The sequence below is a fragment of the Oncorhynchus mykiss genome, chromosome 13, assembly GCF_057628025.1.
Source record: "Oncorhynchus mykiss isolate SJ-2025 chromosome 13, ASM5762802v1, whole genome shotgun sequence".
NCBI lineage: Eukaryota > Metazoa > Chordata > Actinopteri > Salmoniformes > Salmonidae > Oncorhynchus > Oncorhynchus mykiss.
Genome location: NC_143034.1, coordinates 57,204,886 through 57,232,545, shown reverse-complemented (window position 1 = coordinate 57,232,545; position 27,660 = coordinate 57,204,886). Strand labels below are relative to the sequence as shown.

The 27,660-nt window shown below is 44.4% G+C and overlaps 1 protein-coding gene across 1 annotated transcript; it reads right to left on the bottom strand.

The window, feature by feature from the left end:
* Nucleotides 1-3,700: 3,700 nt before the first annotated feature.
* On the bottom strand, nt 3,701-27,660 carry sstr3a (somatostatin receptor 3a). The gene is made up of 2 exons (XM_021558369.3): nt 27,372-27,660; nt 3,701-7,275 (listed from the first exon to the last, which is right to left on the bottom strand). Exon 2 carries the CDS (start codon nt 7,182-7,184, stop codon nt 5,739-5,741), a length of 1,446 nt encoding a protein of 481 aa, XP_021414044.2. The 5' UTR covers nt 7,185-7,275; nt 27,372-27,660; the 3' UTR covers nt 3,701-5,738.

Below are 27,660 nucleotides of genomic sequence, written 5' to 3'. Positions count from 1 at the left end.
CGTCCCTCTCACCACTGAGCAGCGACCGACACTGGACGTACATGTACTGTAACCATCCCTCTCACCACTGAGCAGCGACCGACCCATGAGTCCCCTCTCTTTCCATGTACTGTAACCATCCCTCTCACCACTGAGCAGCGACCGACACTGGACGTCCATGTACTGTAACCATCCCTCTCACCACTGAGCAGCGACCGACACTGGACGTCCATGTACTGTAACCATCCCTCTCACCACTGAGCAGCGACCGACACTGGACGTCCATGGACATTGAAAAGTAGTTGAAATTTGGTCGGTCCAGATCTGAACCAATCACTGTTTCACACGTTTTGACAGCACAGAACACTACAGTGCAGTAGAGCATAGAAGAGCACATTAAACTCTTAGAAAAAAGTTGCTATATAGAACCTAAAATATTTATTTGGCTGTCCCCATAGGAGAACCCTTTGAAGAACCCTTTTTGGTTCCAGGTAGAAGCATTTTGGGTTCCATGGAGAACCCTTTCCAAAGAGGGTTCTCCATGGACATGGACATGGAGAACCCTCTTTGGAACCCTTTTTTCTAAGAGTGTACAGTACAGTAAAGAAAAGTCGAGTATAGGTCAGTACAGTACAGTAGAGCCCACTAAAGTAGAGTAGAGTATAATCTACTGTATTATACTGTACTGTAATGTACCATACATGTGCTGTACTAAAATGTACTGTACTGTACTAAACTGTACTGAATTATATATACCCTACTCTACTTTACTCTACTGCTGTGCACAGTACTGTGCTGTGCTCTACTGGGCGGGACAATTGTATTTGGGGGCGGAGTGCATTAGAATAATAGCCAGTATGTAGAATAATACCCAAACATGCAAAGGAGGATATTACATTTGTGTACAAATTCAGGATACATCACCATGGAGAGAATGAAATCCATAATTGTAATATAGTACAGATCAATGACCCATGATGTCAATCTGTTACCGTCATTCTGTTATCGGGTGTTAAACCACTTTACTTACATGTTCAATACCCTGTACAAGTGACACGTTCCTACATCATACTTCTGTGTTCATGTCCCTGGTCTTTGGAATGGGTTTGACGATTATATCATCAAATTCATGAAAACGTGGTCATATAAAATATAGATACAATTATATTTGTGTTTATGGATGAAATGTCACTTAATACCATTGTGCTACTTTCTTGCCCATTGAAAACCATTCAAAAAGCCTACAAAACTCTAAAACTGTGAAGCTACTTGCCCCATCACTTGCATAGCGTTGAACCAAAATAAATTTGTTCAAACTCAAGGTGTCATATCATAGCTGACACTCCACTCTTTCTGCAGACATCTTTGAATCTTAATTTGGAGTCACAGATTTGATCGTCATTCTGCAACCAAACGTGTTCTTCGCGTAAACGTGTTTTTGTAAAATGTTCTGTGGAAGTTGTTAACAGTAGTCCTTGTGCATAGACTTTGCAATCAATAGTTTTGTTTGCCATACTTTAAAGTGAAAGATCTGAGTCTCTGTGTCATTCTGTTACAGGGGAATTGCCTGTATCAGAGTGTTTTGATTGTTATCCTTCACCCACTGAGGGTAGATCAATACCACTATGGTCCCATGCTGCATTGCTTACTGCTCTCACATGGTAATTGAGGCTAACCCTGGGGTCCATGCCTTCCAATCGTTTCCTCATATAAAACAACTGAAGGTCTGTTGACGAATCAGCAGCATGTCCCTAAAATATGATTTCCGTGTGTCAACCCATGTTTTTACTTGAGGAGAAATGCAATGTGTAGTGAGTGTTATACCTATAGCTTTACATGCTGTTCCATTGTGAGACCGGCGAGACAGATTTTGTCATTGTTGCTTGTAATCTTTGCAGAAAAGGCCTTTTGGAAAAGCGAGTTTGGAAATAAATGGGATTGAAAATATTTTATTGAAGTACTTCAGCGGGAGTATATAGAAAAGCACAGAAACACCATCTATGTTAAGAAATATGATGATTACAATGAGGCTATGTTAAGACATTTTGGTAAAGGTAAATATTATGACTGGTTGTTATGGATTGTTTCCACTTGTTTAGGATAACGAACACAGTCAATCAAACAGACAGCCGTTTCACAGCCACAAAATCTTTATTTTTACATTTTACATTTACGTCACTTAGCAGATGGTCTTATCCAGAGCAACTTTTTATTTTATTAATCTAATGACATTTAGGGATTTGCTCCTGCTGATGCACAAAACATAGCAACTTCAAGAATGACAATCAAGAAAAGAGCCACCAGGCAGAGTACGAAATCCACACCTCATCTGCCAGAACAGTCCCTTCTCCCACACCTCATCTGCCAGAACAGTCCCTTCTCCCACACCTCATCTGCCAGAACAGTCCCTTCTCCCACACCTCATCTGCCAGAACAGTCCCTTCTCCCACACCTCATCTGCCAGAACAGTCCCTTCTCCCACACCTTATCTGCCAGAACAGTCCCTTCTCCCACACCTCATCTGCCAGAACAGTCCCTTCTCCCACACCTCATCTGCCAGAACAGTCCCTTCTCCCACACCTCATCTGCCAGAACAGTCCCTTCTCCCACACCTTATCTGCCAGAACAGTCCCTTCTCCCACACCTCATCTGCCAGAACAGTCCCTTCTCCCACACCTCATCTGCCAGAACAGTCCCTTCTCCCACACCTCATCTGCCAGAACAGTCCCTTCTCCCACACCTCATCTGCCAGAACAGTCCCTTCTCCCACACCTCATCTGCCAGAACAGTCCCTTCTCACACACCTCCTCTGGCAGAACAGTCCCTTCTCCCACACCTCATCTGCCAGAACAGTCCCTTCTCCCACACCTCATCTGCCAGAACAGTCCCTTCTCCCACACCACATCTGCTAGAACAGTCCCTTCTCCCACACCTCCTCTGCCAGAACAGTCCCTTCTCCCACACCTCATCTGCCAGATCAGTCCCTTCTCCCACACCTCCTCTGCCAGAACAGTCCCTTCTCCCACACCTCATCTGCTAGAACAGTCCCTTCTCCCACACCTCATCTGCTAGAACAGTCCCTTCTCCCACAAACCATCAGCAAACCATTTACCATTTACTTGTTATCCCCCAGCAGTCTTTTTGAGCAATGCTAAAACTGTCAGATTGCATTGGCACAATGAGATGCTTCATCAAAAAAAGAGGCACAATAACAGTGATGGTGTTTTGGCATGGGTCATTGGAACGCAATGGCCACACCACAGAATGATCATCTACACATAGTTAGCTGAGAACATGTCAAAGCATGTGTATTGCCCTTGGATTGAGAGATTTAATCCCAAACCAAATAGCACATCTGGATGAGATAAATACTATGCCTATTCTCTGACTTTCAGGGCTCTGTTGTGTTCTTACCCTTGCTCTACAGGCACTGTTTACATAGTGTTTCCATAGTAGCCACTGCCAAAAAGAGTGAATAATATCAGTGTTATCAGAGTCACCTGCGGTTCTGTTTGCTTCTTTCTGTGCCCATATCATACTTAGGTGGGCGTCTGTGGGTGGAGAGAGCGGACAATGAATCACACAGATTCATAAAGATATCACCCGTCGACCAATCAGGTGGTCAGCTGCTTGCCTCACCTCCGTCTACAATAAGCACTGCGCTGATAATCACCGAGGAAAGATCACACAAATAGTGGAAAACAAAAATCACATAATATAGAATAATCCCGTACACAACTCAAGTACGAGTAAACAAGTGTATATTTGACATGAAAGTGGCAATTATACAACACTTCACAGTATGCTGCTTGTCACAAGTCTGCACAGAGTAACTGCAAGCATGGCATTGGTGAAACAATTCACTTTTCATAAGCCTTTAATGATGTTTTCACACCTAATGCAGCTGTGAGAGAGAGTGTGTGTGTGGGAGTGTGGCAGCGGCGGGGGTGGCAGAGGAAATTGATTTATCATGGATCAGATAGCATTGTTCAAGTGAGTTAACTGCTTTCTACAATACACTGCTATTTGTGTCATTGAATGCAGTGAAAGGGACACAAGAGTCAACAATGTTGGTGGAGTGTAACAATATACTGAGGCACTTTATGTGTTGGTCAGTGTGGTTTCACCTAATGCCTTCCACTACACTGGGCAAATTGGTTAATGAGGGCTTGTGGCTGTGTGATAACTCTGGTGTAACGGTCTAATAATGCAGTACCTGTTTATTTTTCATGGCTTGGTGTGTGCATGATTTACATCCACTATTTTTACATTCTGCGCTCCTTTTGTTGTCCAAGTAAATATCTATGATAAAACAAATACATTTCTTAAACATGTAGTCATATGAATCACCTATATGTCAGATATTGTAGATACCATCCCTACAATGTCGTGATTTCAGCCCTTCATGCTCATATCTTATCTATCTATATTCTCATATCCTCTGTCTGTTCAACCTCAATGCCTCCAATGTGGCTCCCCTGTCATAGCTGCCAGATAGCATTCAAAAGAAAAGGACAAAGTCATTCTTAAAAGAAACAATCCGTGTGTAGGAACTCTGATGTTCCTTGACCTTTCAAATGGCATACTATATAGACCGAGTTACAGAAACCAGAGGATCAAGTGTTGAACAACAACTCAACAACAATCAGATATGTGCAACCTTGGTATGGCCTCAAGCAAATTGAACACTGTCACCAGATATTCCACCTTGATATTCAGTAATATGAGACACTGTCACCAGATATTCCACCTTGAAATTCAGTAACATGAGACACTGTCAGCAGATATTCCACCTTGATATTCAGTCACATGAGACACTGTCACCAGATATTCCACCTTGATATTCAGTAACATGAGACACTGTCACCAGATATTCCACCTTGATATTCAGTCAAATGAGACACTGTCACCAGATATTCCACCTTGATATTCAGTAACATGAGACACTGTCACCAGATATTCCACCTTGATATTCAGTCACATGAGACACTGTCACCGGATATTCCACCTTGATATTCAGTAACATGAGACACTGTCACCGGATGCCAAGTTGCCAACTCTTTCCAGAGCCCTTTTCTTCCCCCATATAGCAGCAGTACAAACACAACCACGGCTCACAACACACAAGCAAAATAAACCATGAAAAATCTATAACCACCGTTTGATTTTATGCCAATCAGGGCACCTGTTTTCCTCCTCTGATTGTGCATGTAGGGCCATTCTGTTGGCATGGGATAGAAGCTACACAAGGTGCCTTCTTTTTCTTCTGTCCTCTGTTCCTCCAGCTAAAGTGTAGCGAGGTGAATGACTAGGATATAAAAGTGACGCTACATTCATCTATGTAAAATTGATTGTCACATTGTGCAGTAAAAATGTAATACAATTACAATCAGATATGTCAGATAAGTTTGGAAAAAGGCACAGACATGATGTACATACAGTGATCATGTGGTAAAACATATAAACACAGATTGAAATGATACAAATGTCTTCAGAAACAACCTAGTATATACACCGTTTTACAGGCAGTATCAAGTCATTGTAACACAAATTCCATTGGCTTGATGCAGAGTTCAAACACTCTCAGCCCGTTGATCAGAAATGTAGCATTCAAATAATGAAAGGTGCTATGGCCTTACAGAGTGCTTCTCTTCTCTATATGTGTATAGCGCTGTACATTAAATAGACATTACTTGAATACCACAAAATATTAATGCAAGTTCCATCAGGTAACTGACTTCAGAGACAGTTATTTTACATTATAGGTAGCTTATCTCCAGTGAGGAGTTCTTCTCCACTGGCTCCTCTGGCAGTGGTTTGACACTCCCATTGGTGTGTCCATTATGCAGGGATGCTGGAGGCCCCAAGTTTGGGCCTTTCCCACCAATGTCACCAGCTTTGGCTTTCCTTTCTGGGGATGCAACATGCTCAGATGCCCCTGGAGCTGGCGCCTTGGGTGTTAACAGGGCCAGGGAACTCTCGGGATGTCCGTTCCCATTCTGGGCGATCCTACAGATCTCCGTCATCTCTGTGACGTCCTCCCTGTCGTCATCATCCTCTTCCTCCTCCTCATCTTGTACGACCCTCCTCAAGCTCTCCCGGGGCTTCAGCACCCTCCCTCTCTCTTCCTGCTGCTGCTGGCGCTCTGTCAGGTCGTGGCTCTCCACCTTGCGTGAGGAGCGACACAGGGCCTTGCGGAAGCCCCGCTTAAAGTTTTCTGACAGGAAGCCGTAGACGATGGGGTTGGCGCAGCTGTTGGCGTAGCCCATTACCACAACAAAGTAGTAGAGGCCCGGGTACTCTGATGGCAGAGACACCAGCAGGTTGAGGATGTTGAGGGCGTAGAAGGGCAACCAGCAGAAGACAAACACGGCCACCACGATCACCACCATGCGCGTCACCTTGCGCTCCGATTTCCTGCGCTTGGTGGACGTGGCATGGACCTTCTTGCCAGAGCTGCGGATCTTGAAGACGATGAGCAGGTAGCAGAGGCAGATGATGAGGAGTGGGCAGAAGAAACCCACTGTGGACGTGTAGATGATAAAAGCCGCCCGCCAAATGTCGGCCGGCCGAGGCCAGGAGATATTGCAGGTGCCGCCCGTCTTGTGGACGTTGGCGAAGATTACCACAGGTAGGACCACCAGGAAGGAGATGGCCCATACTGTGCCGTTGACCACCTTGGCCACCTGGGGCCGCCGCCACTTGGAGGAGCGTATGGGATGGACCACTGCCAGGTAGCGGTCAATGCTCATGACAGTTAGGCAGAAGATGGAGGTGAACTGGTTGATGGAGTCCACGGTCATGACCAGGCGGCACATAAAGGAGCCAAAGGGCCAAAACTGGAGGGTGTTCTGGACAGCCAGGAAGGGCAGGCCCAGCATGAAGAGCTCATCAGCGATGGCCAGGTTCAGGATGTAGATGTTAGTCACAGACTCTGTCTTGGAGTAGTGCAGCACAATGTGGATGACCAGGCTGTTCCCGCCAAGGCCGATGACACAGACGATGATGTAGATGAGTGGGATGAGGACCCCTGCTACACTGGGTCCTAATGGCATCTCTGGAATGTTGGTGGAGTTGATACAGTTGAATAGAGTGTCGTTGAGGAGGGTGTCATTGAGGAGGGTGTCGTTGCATAGTAGCAAAGACAGGGGGAGGTGGGGGTAAGGGCTGGGGACTGTTCTGTTCTCCCACATGTCCTCTGCCATCTCTGAGGGGGCGGTGAGCAGAAGTCCAGGCAGGAGAGATGGAGGAGTAGGGGGATGTCTGTCTGTCTCTCTCAACTCCCACCCATCTGTCCTGTGGAGAGAACAGAAAGACTTATTAAAATGAGATCTTTCATATCTCATTTTTTATTGAGAGGAATCTGTAGCTCAATGGAGAGAAGGAGAGACACAAATTAAAAGGGATGTGACAGACTTGATGTCTTTTTTTTAAACATTTTATTTAACTAGGCAAGTCAGTTAAGAACAAATTCTTATTTTCAATGACGGCCTAGGAACAGTGGGTTAACTGCCTGTTCAGGGGCAGAACGACAGATTTGTACCTTGTCAGCTCGGGTATTTGAACTTGCAACCTTCCAGTTACTAGTCCAACACTCTAACCACTAGGCTACCCTGCCACCCCATATGTCTGTTATGCCTCTTATGGGCTCTTTCAGGGCCAAGGCACAATAGTAGCCAGACAATACCTCATTGAGGGTTTTCCAAACAGCTTTAATTGTGTTCTTGCACTTCATTCAGGTGAAAGCCTTGTTTGGTAAATTCCCAGAAGCATGAGGTACATGAGAGAAGAAGACGTCAGTGTCTGGCTGTGTGAAAAGCTGCTGTTAAAACAAGTCTCAAGACAAATGAAGAGCTGGGGGAAACAATGAGAGTGGAGATGAAACAAAACAAAAATAGCAGCAGGTGGTGGAGGTTAAATGAAATGATAAGTATGAAATGATGAAGAAGGACACCCAAACGGGATACTAGGTGCGCAGCCCAGCATGAGTCAGACAGGAAATAATTAAGGCCAGACAAGGAGTGAGGGCGTGGAGAGAAATTGACCAGATCGCAACACCTGTGTGTGGCTTCTCTTTGTGGCTATTGACCCCTCAGACAAATTAAACAGAGTGTGTTCCCACAAACAGACACTGCTGGGGCTAATAATTGACATTTTATTGGTAACTAGGTACTCTGGTGCACCACAGACCACTGTGTGTAGCTCTTCTGCCAACACATATGCTGTCATTGGTGTGTATGTACTTGTGTGAATGTAAATATGGAGTGGGTGTATGTGTGCACAGTTAATGTGAGACAGGAGAAATATCAGGTAAGCTCAAAGGCTTTGGAGGGCCCTTTTTGTATCTAGCTGTGGAGTCGCAATGCCACGCTGGGTAAACATCCACTACTGATGACGTCTAGGGGTTCTGGAACAAATGAACACCTAGCTTTCTCTCTCTATCTACCTCCTTCCTTCGTACTGTGTAGATCCCATGAAAACACATATAGGAATGATCCTGGATTCATCTCTTTATGCTAAGAAGCTGTAACAGCATTGTATATCGTTTTAAATCACTTGCAAAAATGTGACTTTTATTATTTTTTATTATAAAAAAGATTATGTATTGATTTAACATAATGTCCTGGGTCAAGCAGGTCATCCTTTGTCCCTTGGTACTTGGTCCTGTGTCATAGGTGCCATCATCACAAGAGAGGTATTTGGTCAGCAATGGATGTACTGAACTACAAAATGGACACATACACATGAATTCTAGGGACTTCCCACTGGGCAAAAACTGGTTGAATCAAGGTTGTTTCCATGTCATAAAAAATAAATACATGTGATGATGTTGAATCAACGTGGAAAACTGATTGGATTTGCAAAAAAGTAATCAACGTCAGTCATCGACGTCAGTCATCGACGTAAGTCATCGACGTAAGTCATCGACGTCAGTCATCGACGTAAGTCATCAACGTCAGTCATCAACGTCAGTCATCAACGTAAGTCATCAACGTAAGTCATCGACGTAAGTCATCGACGTCAGTCATCGACGTCAGTCATCGACGTAAGTCATCGACGTCAGTCATCGACGTCAGTCATCGACGTAAGTCATCAACGTCAGTCATCAACGTCAGTCATCAACGTAAGTCATCAACGTAAGTCATCAACGTAAGTCATCAACGTAAGGGAATTTTGTATTTTTTTTCACCAAACTTTTAACGTAAATCCAACGTCATGGTGCAATTTTTTGTTGATTTCACGTTGACTTCACATTTGTTGACAATTCAACTAAATATACATAAAAATGAGTAGTTGAACGGACATCTGTACCAAGTGGGCTAGAACATATTTATCACCACAGTTAAATGTAATCCAGTTTAGTATATTATCATGCTTTTCAAATCTATTCGTTTCTGTCCCATGAAATATGCATAATAATATTTTCTCTGTTTTCGGAAATGTAATTTAATGAATTTCTTTCAGGAAAATCTAAACCCTACTTATAATAGCACAGACGTGAGCTGAGCTCATTGATAGGGTTCATCAAACACTCCGACTGTCTCCTCAGTTCACTAAAAGGTTATCATCACTTCAAAATCTGGAAGCTGAGGTGAAGCAGATTCAAAGCAGGCTTTCCACCTCACTGACGATCAGGTTCTGATCTGAGGGAGATACATGAAGAAAGATCAACTGTGAAAATGTCCTGGCAAAGGAACGTGAGAGATAAACAGATGTTTTAGGGGTTGAAATTAAATATTATACAGTATATACACTGAGTGTACAAAACATTAGGACAGACTGATCAGGTGAATCCAGGTGAAATATGTGATCCCTTATTGATGTCACTTGTTAAATCCACTTCAACGCTGCTGGGTTTTTTAAGCTCAACAGTTTCCCGTGGGTATCAAGAATGGTCCACAACATAAAGGAAATCCATCCACTTTTGACACCTTGTAGAGTCCATGTCCCGGCGAATTGAGGCTGTTTGGAGGGCAAAAGGATGCAACTCAATATTAGGAAGGTGTTCTTAATGTTTTTTACACTCAGTGTATATTTCTTAAATGTTTCATTTTGACTAAGAGCATTTTTCTACATTGCACAATTTCTATATTCTAAATGGTTTGATTATTTTCATGCGAGGTGCATACATTTACCATCCTCCAACATTGGTGCTGGTTTCCCCGAGCTGCGGAGACACCAGAAGGAATGCGTTGGGATTGCTGCCATAAATCAAACAGAACCAAATCAAGGGCACACATGACGGGCTAACAAGATCACGCTCTGAAGTCTTCAGCACCACATGGAGAAGTGAGGGAAGCCATTGCATTTATCTTTATCATTGGGTTATGAACATAACATTGTTACTAATGCCTTGATTTCCTTCAGTTATTAACATATTGTTAGTGGAATGGTCTTTGCACGATGGGACAGTTTTTCTCTGAAGACTCTCTCTTATCTCCAGCATTTCTCTTCTCTGCACAGAGAACCTGGACCTGTGGGCCAGCCTTAAAAAAGAAAAGACTAGTACATTTACAAATTGGGGTTCTGAGCTGGTCAGGGTACCATGGGGAAGGCAGGAATATAGTATGAATGCAGACCACACACGTCTTTCAATCAATGTCTGTCACGCCCTGACCATAGTTTACTTTGTATTTTCTATGTTTTGATTGGTCAGGGTGTGATCTGAGTGGGCATTCTATGTTACATGTCTAGTTTGTCTAGTTCTATGTTCGGCCTGATATGGTTCTCAATCAGAGGCAGGTGTTCGTCATTGTCTCTGATTGGGAACCATATTTAGGTAGCCTGGGGTTCACTGTGTGTTTGTGGGTGATTGTTCCTGTCTATGTGTTTTTCACCAGATAGGCTGTTTTAGGTTTTCGTTACGTTTATTGTTTTTGTAGTGTTTGTGTTTAGTGTGTTTTTTTTCATTAAACATGAATCGCAATCGACACGCTGCATTTTGGTCCGACTCTCCTTCTCACGAAGAAAACCGTTACAGAATCACCCACCACAAAAGGACCAAGCAGCGTGTCAACAGGCAGGAGCAGCGCGAGGAGAAGCGCAATAAGGATTTCTGGACATGGGAGGAAATCCTCGACGGGAGAGGACCCTGGGCTAAACCAGGGGAGTGTAGCCGCACTAAGGTGCCGCGGGAGAAGAAACAACTGGAACAGCCCAAGGAGGAGTACAGTATGGAGTATACTACTTGGGAGGAGATCGACAGGTGGGCGGCCGACCCAGGGAGAGTGCCGGAGCCCGCCTGGGATTCGCTGGAGCAGTGCGAGGAAGGTTACCGTAGAATGGAGGCGGTGAAAGCAGAGAGGCGCTGGTATGAGAAGGCAGCACGGCGACGCGGATGGAAGCCTGAGAGGCAACCCCAAAAATTTCTTGGGGGGGGGCTAACAGGGAGTATGGCTACGCCAGGTAGGAGACCTGGGCAGACTCCCTGTGCTTACCGGGGGGCTAGAGAGACCGGACAGGCACCGTGTTATGCAGTGGTGCGCACGGTGTCTCCAGTGCGGGTGCATAGCCCGGTGCGGTATATTCCAGCTCCGCGTGTCTGCCGGGCTAGATTGAGCATCGAGCCTAATGCCATGAAGCCGGCTCTACGCAGCTGGTCCCCAGTGCGTCTCCTTGGGCCGGTTTACATGGCACCAGCCTTGCGCTCGGTTTCTCCGGTTCGCCTGCATAGTCCAGTGCGGGCTATTCCACCTCGCCGCACTGGCAGGGCGACCGTGAGCATTCAACCAGGTAAGGTTGGGCAGGCTCGGTGCTCAAGAGCTCCAGTGCGCCTGCACGGTCCGGTTTTTCCAGTACCACCTCCACACCCCAGCCCTCCGGTAGCAGCTCCCCGCACCAGGCTTCCTGTGCGTGTCCTCGGCCCAGTACCACCAGTGCCAGCACCACGCATCAGGCCTACAGTGCGCCTCGCCTGTCCAGCGCTGCCAGAGCCTCCCTTCTCTTCAGCGCTGTCGGAGTCTCCTGCCTGTTTAGCGCTGTTAGAGCCTGCCTTCTCTACAGCGCTGCCGGAGTCTCCCGCCTGTTCAGAACTGCCAGTTAGCATAGAGCTGCCAGTTAGCATAGAGCTGCCAGTTAGCATAGAGCTGCCAGTTAGCATAGAGCTGCCAGTTAGCTTAGAGCTGCCAGTTAGCAAGGAGCTGCCAGTCTGCAAGGAGCTGCCAGTCTGCATAGAGCTGCCAGTCTGCATGGAGCTGCCAGTCTGCAAGGAGCCGCCAGAGCTGCCAGTCTGCAGGATGCCGCCAGAGCTGCCAGTCTGCAAGGAGCCGCCAGAGCTGCCAGTCTGCAAGGAGCCGCCAAAGCTGCCAGTTAGCATGGAGCAGCCAGGGCCGCCAGTCAGCATGGAGCAGCCAGGGCCGCCAGTCAGCATGGAGCAGCCAGGGCCGCCAGTCAGCATGGAGCAGCCAGTCAGCATGGAGCAGCCAGTCAGCATGGAGCAGCCAGAGCAGCCAGTCAGCATGGAGCAGCCAGAGCTGCCAGTCAGCATGGAGCAGCCAGTCAGCATGGAGCAGCCAGAGCTACCAGTCATCATGGAGCAGCCAGAGCAGTCTGCCAGCATGGAGCAGCCAGAGCTGTCAGTCAGCATGGAGCAGCCAGAGCAGCCAGTCTGTGTCGACCAGTCTCTTCCAGATCTGCCAGTCGTCCAGACTCTTCCAGATCTGCCAGTCGTCCAGACTCTTCCAGATCTGCCAGTCGACCAGACTCTTCCAGATCTGCCCGTCGTCCAGACTCTTCCAGATCTGCCAGTCGACCAGACTCTTCCAGATCTGCCAGTCGACCAGACTCTTCCAGATCTGCCAGTCGACCAGACTCTTCCAGATCTGCCAGTCGACCAGACTCTTCCAGATCTGCCAGTCGACCAGACTCTTCCAGATCTGCCAGTCGACCAGACTCTTCCAGATCTGCCAGTCGACCAGACTCTTCCAGATCTGCCAGTCGACCAGACTCTTCCAGATCTGCCAGTCGACCAGACTCTTCCAGATCTGCCAGTCGACCAGACTCTTCCAGATCTGCCAGTCGACCAGACTCTTCCAGATCTGCCAGTCGTCCAGACTCTCTCAGATCTGCCAGTCGTCCAGATTCTCCCAGATCTGCCAGTCGTCCAGATTCTCCCAGATCTGCCAGTCGTCCAGATTCTCCCAGATCTGCCAGTCGTCCAGATTCTCCCAGATCTGCCAGTCGTCCAGATTCTCCCAGATCTGCCAGTCGTCCAGATTCTCCCAGATCCGCCAGTCAGCCAGGATCTTCCAGAACCGCCAGCCAGCCAGGATCTGCCGGATCTAACCACCTGCCTGAGCTTCTTCTCAGTGCTGAGCTTCTTCTCAGTGCTGAGCTTCCTCTCAGGGCTGAGCTACCCATCTGTCCCGAGTTACCTCTGTCCCGAGCTGTCCCTCTGTCCCATGTTATCATTGTGGTGGGTAACCTATTTAGGGACGTTTAGGAGGGGGATTAAAACTGTCATGGAGTGGGGTCCACGTCCAGCGCCAGAGCCGCCACCGCGGACAGATGCCCACCCAGACCCTCCCCTATAGGTTCAGGTTTTGCGGCCGGAGTCCGCACCTTGGGGGGGGGGTACTGTCACGCCCTGACCATAGTTTACTTTGTATTTTCTATGTTTTGATTGGTCAGGGTGTGATCTGAGTGGGCATTCTATGTTACATGTCTAGTTTGTCTAGTTCTATGTTCGGCCTGATATGGTTCTCAATCAGAGGCAGGTGTTCGTCATTGTCTCTGATTGGGAACCATATTTAGGTAGCCTGGGGTTCACTGTGTGTTTGTGGGTGATTGTTCCTGTCTATGTGTTTTTCACCAGATAGGCTGTTTTAGGTTTTCGTTACGTTTATTGTTTTTGTAGTGTTTGTGTTTAGTGTGTTTTTTTTCATTAAACATGAATCGCAATCGACACGCTGCATTTTGGTCCGACTCTCCTTCTCACGAAGAAAACCGTTACAATGTCATTATTTTTTACTCTTTCACTCGGGAGCCATTTGTCCAGCAAACAAATATTTCTGAATGAGTCTGGCCAGTCAGTGCGGCAGTGCGGAGCTGCCATGGCAAAAGAGACATTAAAACTAAGTGACTACTTCAGAGCCGGATTCACATAATCAGCCCTCTTAGCCAGATCAATTGTGTTCCATAGCGGGGAAGAACAGAAGACACATGCTTCTTAAAGATGATCACTAATGCATATGATCATACATGGTTTATTCGGTACACCCATCTAGTACTGGGTCTAACCCCCCTTTGCCTCCAGAACAGCCTGAATTATTTGGGGCATGGAATCATTGCTCAATTGATATCGAGGGACCTAACGTGTGCCAGGAAAACATTAACCATACCACACCACCGCCACCAGCATGTACCGTTGACAACAGGTAGGATGAGGCCATGGACTCATACTGTTTACACCAAATCCTGGGATTTGTCGGAACAGGCAATGTTTTTCCACTCCTCAATGGTCCAGTGTTTGTGATGGCGTGCCCACTGGAGTCGCTTCGTTTTTAACTGATAGGTGTGGAACCGGGTGTGTTTGTCTGCTGTAATAGCCCATCCGTGACAAGGATTGACAAAATGTGCATTTCGAGATACACAGCACTGTTGTACTGCACCGTTATTTGCCTGTTTGTGGCCCGTCTGTTAGCTTGCCATTCTCCTTTGACCTGTCATCAATGTGCTGTTTTTGCCCACAGGACTGCTGCTGACTGGATGATTTTTGTGTGTCGCACCATTCTCTGTAAACCCTAGACACTCTCGTGCGTGAAAATCCCAGGAGGGCGGCTGCTTCTGAGATACTGATTCTGGCGCAACTGGCACCGACGATCATACTTTAATTAAACATTTTATTTCACCTTTATTTAACCAGGTAGGCCAGTTGAGAACAAGTTCTCATTTACAGCTGCGACCTGGCCAAGATAAAGTAAAGTAGTGAGACACAAACAATAACACGAAGTTACACATGGAATAAACAAACATACAGTCAATAACACAATAGAAAAGTATATATGCAGTGTGTGCAAATGAGGTAAGATGAGGGAGGTAAGGCAATAAATAGGTCATAGTGGCGAAATAATTACAATTTTGCAATTAAACACTGGAGTGATAGATGTTCAGAAGATGAATGGGCAAGTAGAAATACTGGGGTGCAAAGGAGCAAAAAAAAAAATAACACTATGGGGATGAGGTAGTTGGATGGGCTATTTACAGATGGGCTATGTACAGGTGCAATGATCTGTGATCTGCTCTGACAGCTGGTGCTTAAAGTTAGAGAGGGAGATATGAGTCTCCAGCTTCAGTGATTTTTGCAATTCGTTCCAACAGGAACTGGAAGGAAAGGCGGCCAAAGTAGGAATTGGCTTTGGGGGTGACCAGTGAAATATACCTGCTGGAGCGCGTGCTATGGGTGGGGGCTGCTATGGTGACCAGTGAGCTGAGATAAGGCAGGGCTTTACCTAGCAAAGACTTATATATGACCTGGGGCAAGTGGGTTTGGCGACGAATATGAAGCGAGGGCCAGCCAACGAGAGCATACAGGTCGCAGTGGTGGGTAGTTTATGGGGATTTGGTGACAAAATGGATGGCACTGTGATAGACTGCATCCAATTTGCTGAGTAAAGTGTTGGAGGCTATTTTGTAAATGACATCGCTAAAGTCAAGGATCGGTAGGATAGTCAGTTACGAGGGTATGTTTGGCAGCATGAGTGAAGGATGCTTTGTTGTGAAATAGGAAGCCGATTCTAGATTTAGTTTTGGATTGTGAGTCTGGAAGGAGAGTTTACAGTCTAACCATGTACAGTATGTATTTGACACCAATGTATTTGTAGTTGTCCACATATTCTAAGTCAGAACCGTCCAGAGTAGTGATGCTGGATGGGCAGGCAGGAGCAGGCAGTGATCGGTTAAAGAGCATGCATTTAGTTTTACTTGCATTTAAGAGCAGTTGGAGGCCACGGAAGGAGAGTTGTATGGCATTGAAGCTCATCTGGAGGTTAGTTCACACAGTGTCCAAAGAAAGGTCTGAAGTATACAGAATGGTGTCGTCTGCGTGGAGGTGAATCAGAGAATCACCAGCAGCAAGAGCGACACCATTGATGTATACAGAGAAAAGAGTCGGCCCAATAATTGAACCCTCTGGTACCCCCATAGAGACTGCCAGAGGTCCGGACAACAGGCCCTCCGATTTGATACACTGAACTTGGTCTGAGAAGTAGTTGGTGAACCAGGCGAGGCAGTCATTTGAGAAAGTTTAGGTTTAGGTCACCTAACAGTACCATTTGACGATAGATAGGGGGCAATCAATTGGTGTCCAGGGCACAGCTGGGGACAGAAGGTGGTCTATAGCAAACGGCAACTGTGAGAGACTTGTTTCTGGAAAGGTGGATTTTTAAAAGTAGAAGCTCCAATTGTTTGGGCACAGACCTGGATAGTATGACAGAACTCTGCAGGCTATCTCTGCAGTAGATTGCAACTCCGCCCCCTTTGGCAGTTCTATCTTGTCGGAAAATGTTATAGTTAAGAATGGAAATACCAGGGTTTTTGGTGGCCTTCCTAAGCCAGGATTCAGACATGGCTAGGATTCAGAGTGTGCTAAAGCAGTGAATAATACAAACTTAGGGATGAGGCTTCTAATGTTAACATGCATGAAACCAAGGCTTTTACGGTAATAGAAGTCAACAAATGAGAGCGCCTGGGTAATGGGAGTGGAGCTAGGAACTGCAGGGAGTGGATTAACCTCTACATTACCAGAGGAACAGAGGAGGAGTAGGATAAGGGTACGGCTAAAGGCTATAAAAACTGGTAGTCTAGTGCATTCGGAACAGAGAGTAAAGGAGCTTGGCACGGAAGAATAGACTCAAGGGATAATGTACAGACAAGGGTATGGTAGGATGCGAATACAGTGGAGGTAAACCTAGGCATTGAGTGACGATGAGAGAGGTATTGTCTCCAGAGACACCATTTAAACCAGGTGAGGTCACCTCGTGTGTGGGAGGTGGAACAAAAGGGTTAGCAAGGCATATTGAGCAGGGCTGGAGGCTCTACAGTGAAATAAGACAATAACCAAAACAGCAATGGACAAGGCATATTGACAATAGGGAGAGTCATGCGTAGCCGAGTGATCATGGAGCTAGGCGGGCTGGAGACACGGCGATTCAGACAGCTAGCCGGGGCTAGCAGGCTAGCAGAAGGGCCTTAAGGGGACGTCGCGACGGGAAGAGTCAGTTGTAGCCCCAGTTGTAGACCAGTCATGATGGATTGGCAGGGCTCCGTGTGGTTAAAGGGTCAATTGGCAAAATAGGTATTGTAGCCCAAGAAAATTGGCTGATGGGCCTCTTCAGCTAACAGTCCGATATGCTCTAGACAGTTAGCGGGCCGCCGATAGCAGGCTAGCAGATGGGCATTCAGGGGACGTGGCGACGGAGGAGCCTGTTGAAAACCCCTCGGGCGGATTACGTCGGTAGACCAGTCGCGAAGGATCGGCGGGGAGTGGCTGATGGACCTCTTCAGCTAGCCGGGAGATGGGGCCAGCATAGGCGAGCTCCAGGCTAATTGGTGCTTGCTTTGGGACAAAGACGTTAGCCGGGAGTAGCCACTCGGATAGCAGCTAGCTAGCTGCGATGATCCAGGTGAAAAGGTTCAGAGCTTGTGGTAGGAATCCGGAGATGTGGGTAAAAGGGTTCGGTATGCTCTGGGTTGAATCACGCTGTGCAGACTGGCAGGAGCTGTGCAGACTGGCTAAAAGTTAGCTGATGACCGCTAGCAGTGGCTTCTGTTGGGGGTTCTGGTTCTAAAGTAAAGAAAATAGCAGATGCATACCACATTGGGTGAGGCGGGTTGTAGGAGAGTATGTTGGAGTTGAGGTTAAAAAATCTTTTTAAAATATATACTAAATATATTCAAAGAAAATGCGAAGGAAAAATATATATATACACGTGACACTTTAAAAAAAAAAATGTCACCTTTATTTAACCAGGTAGGCTAGTTGAGAACAAGTTCTCATTTACAACTGCGAACTGGCCAAGATAAAGCATAGCAGTGTGAACAGACAACACAGAGTTACACATGGAGTAAACAATTAACAAGTCAATAACACAGTAGAAAAAAAAGAGAGTCTATATACATTGTGTGCAAAAGGCATGAGGAGGTAGGCGAATAATTATAATTTTGCAGATTAACACTGGAGTGATAAATGATCAGATGGTCATGTACAGGTAGAGATACTGGTGTGCAAAAGAGCAGAAAAGTAAATAAATATAAACAGTATGGGGATGAGGTAGGTAAAATTGGGTGGGGTATTTACCGATAGACTATGTACAGCTGCAGCGATCGGTTAGCTGCTCAGATAGCAGATGTTTGAAGTTGGTGAGGGAGATAAAAGTCTCCAACTTCAGCGATTTTTGCAATTAGTTCCAATCACAGGCAGCAGAGAACTGGAACGAAAGGCGGCCGAATTAGGTGTTGGCTTTAGGGATGATCAGTGAGATACACCTGCTGGAGCGCGTGCTACGGGTGGGTGTTGCCATCGTGACCAGTGAACTGAGATAAGGCGGAGCTTTACCGAGCATGGACTTGTAGATGACCTGGAGCCAGTGGGTCTGGTGACGAATATGTAGCTAGGGCCAGCTGACTAGAGCATACAGGTCGCAGTGGTGGGTGGTATAAGGTGCTTAAGTAACAAAACGGATGGCACTGTGATAAACTGCATCCAGTTTGCAGAGTAATGGAAGCTATTTTGTAGATGACATCGCCGAATTCGAGGATCGGTAGGATAGTCAGTTTTACTAGGGTAAGTTTGGCGGCGTGAGTGAAGGAGGCTTTGTTGCGGAATAGAAAGCCGACTCTAGATTTGATTTTAGATTGGAGATGTTTGATATGAGTCTGGAAGGAGAGTTTACAGTCTAGCCAGACACCTAGGTACTTATAGATGTCCACATATTCTAGGTCGGAACCATCCAGGGTGGTGATGCTAGTCGGGCATGCGGGTGCAGGCAGCGAACGGTTGAAAAGCATGCATTTGGTTGTACTAGCGTTTAAGAGCAGTTGGAGGCCACGGAAGGAGTGTTGCATGGCATTGAAGCTCGTTTGGAGGTTAGATAGCACAGTGTCCAAGGAAGGGCCGGAAGTATACAGAATGGTGTCGTCTGCAAAGAGGTGGATCAGGGAATCGCCCACAGCAAGAGCAACATCATTGATATATGCAGAGAAAAGAGTCAGCCCGAGAATTGAACCCTGTGGCACCCCCATAGAGACTACCAGAGGACCGGACAACATGCCCTTCGATTTGACACACTGAACTCTGTCTGCAAAGTAGTTGGTGAACCAGGCAAGGCAGTCATTAGAAAAAGCGAGGCTACTGAGTCTGCCGATAAGAATATGGTGATTGACAGAGTTGAAAGCCTTGGCCAGGTCGATGAAGACGGCTGCACAGTACTGTCTTTTATCGATGGCGGTTATGATATCGTTTAGTACCTTGAGCCAGATTGCACAGCGGAGAGGGTACGGTGGGATTCGAGATGGTCAGTGACCTGTTTGTTGACTTGGCTTTCGAAGACCTTAGATAGGCAGGGCAGGATGGATATAGGTCTGTAACAGTTTGGGTCCAGGGTGTCTCCCCCTTTGAAGAGGGGGATGACTGCGGCAGCTTTTTGGTAATAGGGGTTGCAACAATGGCGGGGGATAGTTTCAGAAATAGAGGGTCCAGATTGTCAAGCCAAGCTGATTTGTACGGGTCCAGGTTTTGCAGCTCTTTCAGAACATCTGCTATCTGGATTTGGGTAAAGGAGAACCTAGAGAGGCTTGGGCGAGTAGCTGCGGCCGGGGGGGGGGGGGGGGGGGGTTGGCCGATGTTGGAGTAGCCAGGAGGAAGGCATGGCCAGCCGTTGAGAAATGCTTGTTGAAGTTTTCGATAATCATGGATTTATCGGTGGTGACCGTGTTACCTAGCCTCAGTGCAGTGGGCAGCTGGGAGGAGGTGCTCTTGTTCTCCATGGACTTTACAGTGTCCCAGAACTTTTTGGAGTTAGAGCTACAGGATGCAAATTTCTGCCTGAAGAAGCTGGCCTTTGCTTTCCTGACTGACGGCGTGTATTGGTTCCTGACGTCCCTGAACAGTTGCATACAGTTGCATACACGACAGTACGAAGACAAAGACGCCTGACTGCTACGCCATCTTGGAATGATACCACGCTCAAAGTTGCTTAGATCACTCACACCATTCTAACGTTCAATCGAACAGTAACTGAATGCCTCAATGCCTGTCTGCATGGTTTATATAGCAAGCCATGGCCACGTGACTCACTGTCTGTAGGAGCGAACCATTTTAGTGAATGGGGTGGTGTACCTAATAAACTGGCAACAGAGTGTATTTTTTAAAAATGTTTCTATAGGCGCTTTCATTTCACTGTCATGAGGATATGTTGCTATGGCAAGGTTATTGAGGGACAGGGAGTGCTCTCGTTTTCTTGGGCATGATATAAATGGGACGACAATAACAACAAAAAACAACAGCAATCCAATCTTTTTTGACAACTGCCACCCAGTCCTGCTCTTGGCTTCGTCATGCTCTTTGAAACAGGTGTCACAGCCTTTGATGCCAGTCTATTTTGATGCTCTTCGATTGGTCGAGGGCCTTGACTCAATGCTGAACACTTTCTGTCATTTCTCCTCTTTGCCCATCTGAGATAATGGATACAACATGAAGTTCATAGAGATAATGATCCCTTAATTAATCATTTATAAACAGTTTAAAAATAGTTTACTTACCATTTATTAATCATTGTTCCTACATTTGTAAATGTCAACAAGCAATCTCTAAAGAGTAATGTATATTCACAATTTGTAAATGATTAATAATGTTCTACTATTGTACTTGTAAAACAGTTATAAAGAAAGTATTATCAACTCATAAGATGATTTATAAGGCATTTGTTAATGGCTGACTAATGGTTTGATATTTATACATGTATTTATATATAGTGCCTTCAGAAAGTATTCACACCCCTTGACCTTTTCCACATTTTGTTGTGTTACAGCCTGAATTAAAAATGGATTCAATTGAGATTTCTTTTCACTGTCCTACACACAATACCCCATAATGTTAAAGTGGAATTATGTTTTTAGACATTTTTACAAATTAATTACAAATGAAAAGCTGAAATGTCTTCAGTCAAAATATATTCAACCCCTTTGTTATGGCAAGCCTAAATACGTTCAGGAGTAAACATGCGCTTAAAATAAATTGCATGGACTCACTCTGTGTACAATAATAGTGTTTACCATGATTTTTGAATGACTACCGCATCTCTCTACCCCACACATACAATCATCTCTAAGGTCCAGTAGCAGTGGGTGGGTAAAATCATTGGGGATGTGTGTTGTGATAATTGTGTTGTTTGCTCTATAACCTGTTAGTTCATACAGTATGCCTTGCGGCCGTGATATATAGGCCTAAGACCTAGACAATAAGAGGACACAGTGGCAGAATAAATTCAACCCAACTTTTGTTTCATCACAAAACCAGAGAGCAACCTCTGTCCGGTGAAGTCCACAAAGCATATTGTATATTGTGACAACTAAAGGATACCAAAAATGATTTAATCCAATCAATGTAACCTAAATATGATGTGGCTGTCCATGGTTCTGATTTATGTGTGTGTGTTGATTCACCCTACTTGTAGAGAAATGCCAATGCTATCCTCCTCTCTTTCATGTTGACGAAACGTCTATGTCCTAGGTTACCTGGCTAAAATGCTTGCTCGCTAGCCTAACTTCCTTTCATGAACCATGTTAGCAAGTTAACATTAACCTTCTACATCTAGCTACATATTGAGCTTCCATCCTCACAGGCTGGGGGCACAATGCATGAATTTATGATTGGATCAGAATCTCTGTTATAATCATTGGCCAGTATGGAGATTTAGGTTAAACTACAAGTCCAAATCCCTATCTCCATCCATGGCTAATGTAGGAAAGGGACAATTTTAGCTCGCTAGCTAGCCACCGGAGGACAACAACACAATGAGATGCAACAATTCAAGTTGTTTCTGATAATGATGTACTGATCTCGATGTGATTTGATTGAAGCCAAATTCAAATTGGCTTCTCTTGACACTTTGTTTTGGTGTGCCAGGACCATTCACAGTTGCGCTCACTCAGTTTAGCTCTACGCTGATTGGCTATTATTTTATACTTTTTTTATCAAGGGAGGCCAAATTATGTCTTCCTTTCCATTCAACGCTACTGGAGGCAACAATGTCATACACTTTTTGACCAGACATAATCGGATAGATGGCCTACACATAGGCATAGAGACAGAGGGGCGCTGTTTCACTTGCTAAGATGCTTTCTCCGGTGAAAGATATTCAGCCTCTTGCGAATTAAAGGAAAATGATGAAACACAGAGAGACGAAAGATAAGTTATTTTATGTTTTTTTCTAGGTACATTTTTTAGGGAAGCCACTGGTAAGGTCCTTCAGTCGAGCAGTGTAGTGATAGATGGAGGGGGGCATATATTGAATATCCCTTTGTGCATGGTGAAGTTATTAATTACACTTTGGATAGTGTATCAATACACCCAGTCACGTCCTAACTCAGTTTCCGGAGAGGAAGGAAACCGCCCAGAGATTTCACCATGAGGCCAATGGTGACTTTAAAACAGGTACAGAGTTTAATGGCTGTGATAGAAGAAAACTGAGGATGGATGAACAACATTGAAGTTAATCCACAATACTATCCTAACTGACAGAGTGAAAAGAAGAAAGCCGGTACGGAATAAGAAAAATTACAAAACATACATCCTGTTTGTAACAAGGCGCTGAAGTAATACTGCAAAACGTGGCAAAGCAATTCACTTTTTGTCCTGAATAAAAGGCAAATGTTTCACATTCAAGGCGTGGAAAGCTCTTAGAGATTTACCCAGAAAGACTCACAGCTGTAATCTCTGCCAAAGGTGCTTCTATAAAGTATTGACTCAGGGGTGTGAACAGTCTAGTAAATAAGAATATTTCTGTATTTCATTTTCAATAGATTTGCTAATATTTCAAAAAGCAGGTTTTCACTTTGTCTTTATGGTGTATTTTGTGTAGATGGGTGAGAAAAAATATCAATTTAGTCCATTTTGAATTCAGGCTGTAACACATATAAATGTGGAATAAGTCAAGGGGTATGAATACTTTCTGAAGGCACTGTATATCATGAATGGGATATTTAGGAATTCTTAATGAGTGCATTTATAAATGTGAGTAGGTCTACATGCACTTATTAATACCTCAGATGACGATTAATGTAGTTGCTTAGAAACCATTTATTAATTATTAATCAAACATTTTGCAGCTCCTAATCTAAAGTGTGCACTATATATAGCTACTTTTATAAATGCTTCATAAATGACTTGTCACTCCCCAAAAGCTGACCACATTTGTAGATAGTACCTGACGCTCCACCAATGGCTAGAAAGAAGGTAAAACAAGCAACGGAAAAAGAAGTACACAATTAAGGGACATATAAGATTAAAAAAATAAAAAACTGAGTATCTCCAGAATACATTTTAATGCATGAACTTGCTTGAATAATTTCAGTTACATATTTCATAAGCTTCATAACTGCAGTCATTAACAAAGGCCTGATAAATCACAAGTGATCATCAACTTGGGTAACTTGCAGTTGAACCAGAAGCATATAATCCTTTGTTATATGGCTGCCGAACACTAGACTAGCCAGGCTATTTCTAAGAATCTCAGATAAAGTGGTGATAATAGCTGTCCATGGGAATGAAGATTCTCAGCTGTTATTTGGTCCCACTAACTGGATGACTAGATGTAGAACACCCTCCTTTGCTACCTGGGAGGTATAATCACTGCTTCCTTGAACTGTTATTTTCTGTTATTTTTGCCTGCTGGCATTTACAGATAACGCTTTTCGCAAGCTGTGACCCTCTAGGGGGTCACAGCTTGGGCCATTCAGTTTTTAATTAAGTATCAGTCCCATTTTTTTTTACCCAATCTAATCTTCCCCTTCAAACGGAAAGCAATCTCAAAGATTCTTGCCTCATAAATATCAATCTTGTTTTTTCATGTTGTGCCACTGTCAGAATCAATAAAAGCTGATGATTTAGAGGCCATATTGTTTGAGGAAATAAAGGAACTGAACACAATAATGTATCTATCAGTACAGAAAGACTTCAGTGTCCCTGAAATTTAGCATACAGCTAACCATTTTTACCAATCAGAAAGCATTCAAGCACAAATTGGCCAAAAGATTCTCCTGACAGATGGGTGATCACAGCACACTAACTAATCCAACTAGCACTTGCATTACTCCTAACATATAGTACTAGGTTTACGTTTTGGTACTTAATCTGTTTTTACTGTAAAATATATTACATCAAAGACGAATAAATCAATTATCACACTTGTGAGGTAAAGCATAGCTGTTGTGACAAGTTGTCTAGATAGTTGTTGGCAAAGATAACCTGTAAACCAAACACAGTGCTAGCAGACAGGCCTCTTGATAAAAGCCTTGTTTTACCTGTATGGGCCAATCAGTTAATTAGTCGGTATGGGAAACACTACTTAGATAGCCAATAAATCCATTCCTTCAGACAGGGTCAACTCCGCCCACAACACCCCTCACATAACCTGGTTTTCCAGTCTGTTTGTGCTTGAGCCAACTCCTCTCTTGTTGTCATGCCAAATGTTAGGTGGCTACAGCACAAAGAGCATGGGACCAGGCTATCTCACATATTCTTATGAAATAATGAACAGATATGCTAAACAACATGCAAAACTACAGAAACCTAACAAAAATCTAAACTAAACATTCATATCATATTCAAATCAGTTGGCACGTGCCCTACAGATTCAGTGCCATGTTAGTAACTGAGTAATATGCAGCCAAAGGCATGGGTCAAAGTCGAGTACCATCATACAGTTGTAGGATCTTAATTTGATCACCCTGTTGCAGGAGAACTGCAATGCAGGAAATGTTTTACTTGTAGTAGTGTATTTTAGGTTTAAAAATACTTTTTTGCATTTTGTAATTTCCACTTTGAAACTTCAAACTTCATTTTCCCTATGACAAATATATCAATCAACCCATATAAAAATGTCCATGAACTATAATCCACATGATAATCCACATTTCTTTTTGCTGCAGGATTACTTTCCTGCTGTAGCAAACTGGCTCAAATGAAGATCCTACATCTGTACATAACCACCATGTATGGCTTGGACACACCATTCGAATCAGTCTCCTTCAGTGTTGAATGCAAACAGGACCACGTGAGAACCAAGGTCAATGTCATTGCAATGCAAAGATGTTTACATACCTTATCTGCTTCCATATTTCTGCCTTCATCTAAAAATCCCATCCCAACAGTCACATAACTATGACACTGCTCTACTGACAACTCATAATATACAGTCTTAGAAAAAAATATGCTATCTAGAACCTACAAGGGTTCTTCGGCTGTCCCCATAGGAGAATCCTTTGATGAACCCTTTTTGGTTCCAGGTACAACCCTTTTGGGTTACATGTAGAACACTTTCCATGGAAACCAAAAGAGTTCTACCTTGAACAAAAAACAGTTCTACCTGGAACTGAAAATGGTTATCCTATGGGGACAGCCAAGGAACCCCTTTGGAACCCTTTTTTTCTAACACTGTAGTCTCAATGTCTTAATGTCTTAATAAAAGCCATTCATTGTTTTCTAATTACAACAAACATCATTGGACCTTCTACAGAAGTTCCTAACATTGCATGTTTGTTCTGTATGGACTGTAAATGCCACATGACCACACATACTGAGTGTGCATGTGTGTGGGAGGTGCCAGATTCAATGAGTGTGTGTGTGTGTGTGTGTGTGTGTGTGTGTGTGTGTGTGTGTGTGTGTGTGTGTGTGTGTGTGTGTGTGTGTGTGTGTGTGTGCGTGTGTGTGTGTGTGTGTGTATATGTGTGGGAAAGCTGCTGGGATCCCAGATTTTCCATCTGAGCAAGGTCCTACCCACATATAAATAAATTAAAGAGTGATGATCCAGCATGTCTATAATTTCATTGTTTTTGTTATTATTTTTAACCTAATCCTGTGGGTGTTTTTCTACGGGGTATAGCTCTTCAGGGCTTGCTGACTCACATACTGTCCCCGCAGAGCTACAGACAGACAGATGGAACTCATCATCCTCATTGGTGAGTCTGCTCTCCTATGATCTTTAACTTTAACTGAGCTCTAGTTTTTTTCCTTTTGATCGCCCCCGGGCCCTCTGTCCCAGATTTTCCACCAATCGCCCCGACTGAGTGCTAAAAACATCCTCAGATTGACTCAACTCTGTGCTCTGTCCATCTGCTTGTCCATCAATCTCCAGCAGACATCAGCCCCCAGCTTCTTTCTTATCAAAACTGAAGAAGTAAAAAAAAAATATATATATATACATATATTTTTTCTTTTTTGGCTGGTGGGAGGAGGTGAGCAGGGGGGTGAGGGGCGTTTGGAGTGGGCATGGTCTGCAAGAACACCTTGCCTCTGTATTTTACACCTAGGGAATGTTGTCGAGACACCGTGATGAACAGCACGCGTCTAGCAACCCAAAGGGTGCGAGTTCGAATCTCATCACAACTTCAGCATTTTAGCTAATTTGCAACTTTTCAACTTACTTACTAGTTTTTATCTACTTTCAACTACCTAGCATGTTAGCTAACCCTTACCCTAACCTTAAACCTTTTAGCTAACCCTTCGACCTAACCCTAAGCTTAACCATTTTAACCAACCCTTCCCTTAAATCAAACTTTAACCCTTTAACCTAACTCCTGAACTTAACCCTAACCTTAACCATAACCCCTAAACTAGCCAATGTTAGCGAGCTAGCTATTGTTAGCCACCTAGCTAGAATTTATAACAGATCATATGTTATGCAAATTCGTAACATATTGTACGTTTGGCAAATTCGTAACATATAATATAAATCATATTTCATAACATATCATACAAAATGGGTGATGGAAATACACAAATTAATACATACCATACAAAACGTAACATATTATACTAAATGATGTGTCTTGGCTTTACAAACAGAATAATAAGAAATGCTCTGAGACCAGGTTGTGTTCAAAGGCACTTAAATCTTACTTCTTGCCCATTCACCCTTGGAATGGTACACATACACAATCCATGTCTCAATTGTCTCAAGGATTAAAAATCCTTCTTTAACCTGTCTCCTCCCCTTCATCTACACTGATTGAAGTGGATTTAACAAGTGACATTAATAAGGGATCATAGCTTTCACCTGGATTCACCTGGTCATTCTGTGTCATGGAAACAGCAGGTGTTCTTATATGTTTTGTACACTCAGTGTATATTGCTCTAGAAATAGACTAAACAAAAAACATAAAAAAACAATTCTTACCCTTCACTTTTGCAAACACGTTTTTTCGGTAAGTATCCACAGCTGGGTGATTAAATAATGGTGAAGTTGCGCTTTCTCTTGAGAAATTACCCCCAAAAATGTTACTTGCAAATAATAGGGTACACAATTGTTTTTCTTTACTGTGTCCGATATAAAATAAATAAATAAAAACGGAATGAACTTTCTTTTACGCGCACTTCCACCTGACTGTTCACAGTCCGAGAGGTAGCCTGCACTGAACGCCACCAACATTACATTAGGCTACTCCTTGCACCATCACTCGCTTGTA

Excerpts from the sequence above, each read along its gene's own strand:
- sstr3a (XM_021558369.3), bottom strand. The coding sequence starts at position 7,184 with ATGGCAGAGGACATGTGGGAGAACAGAACAGTCCCCAGCCCTTACCCC.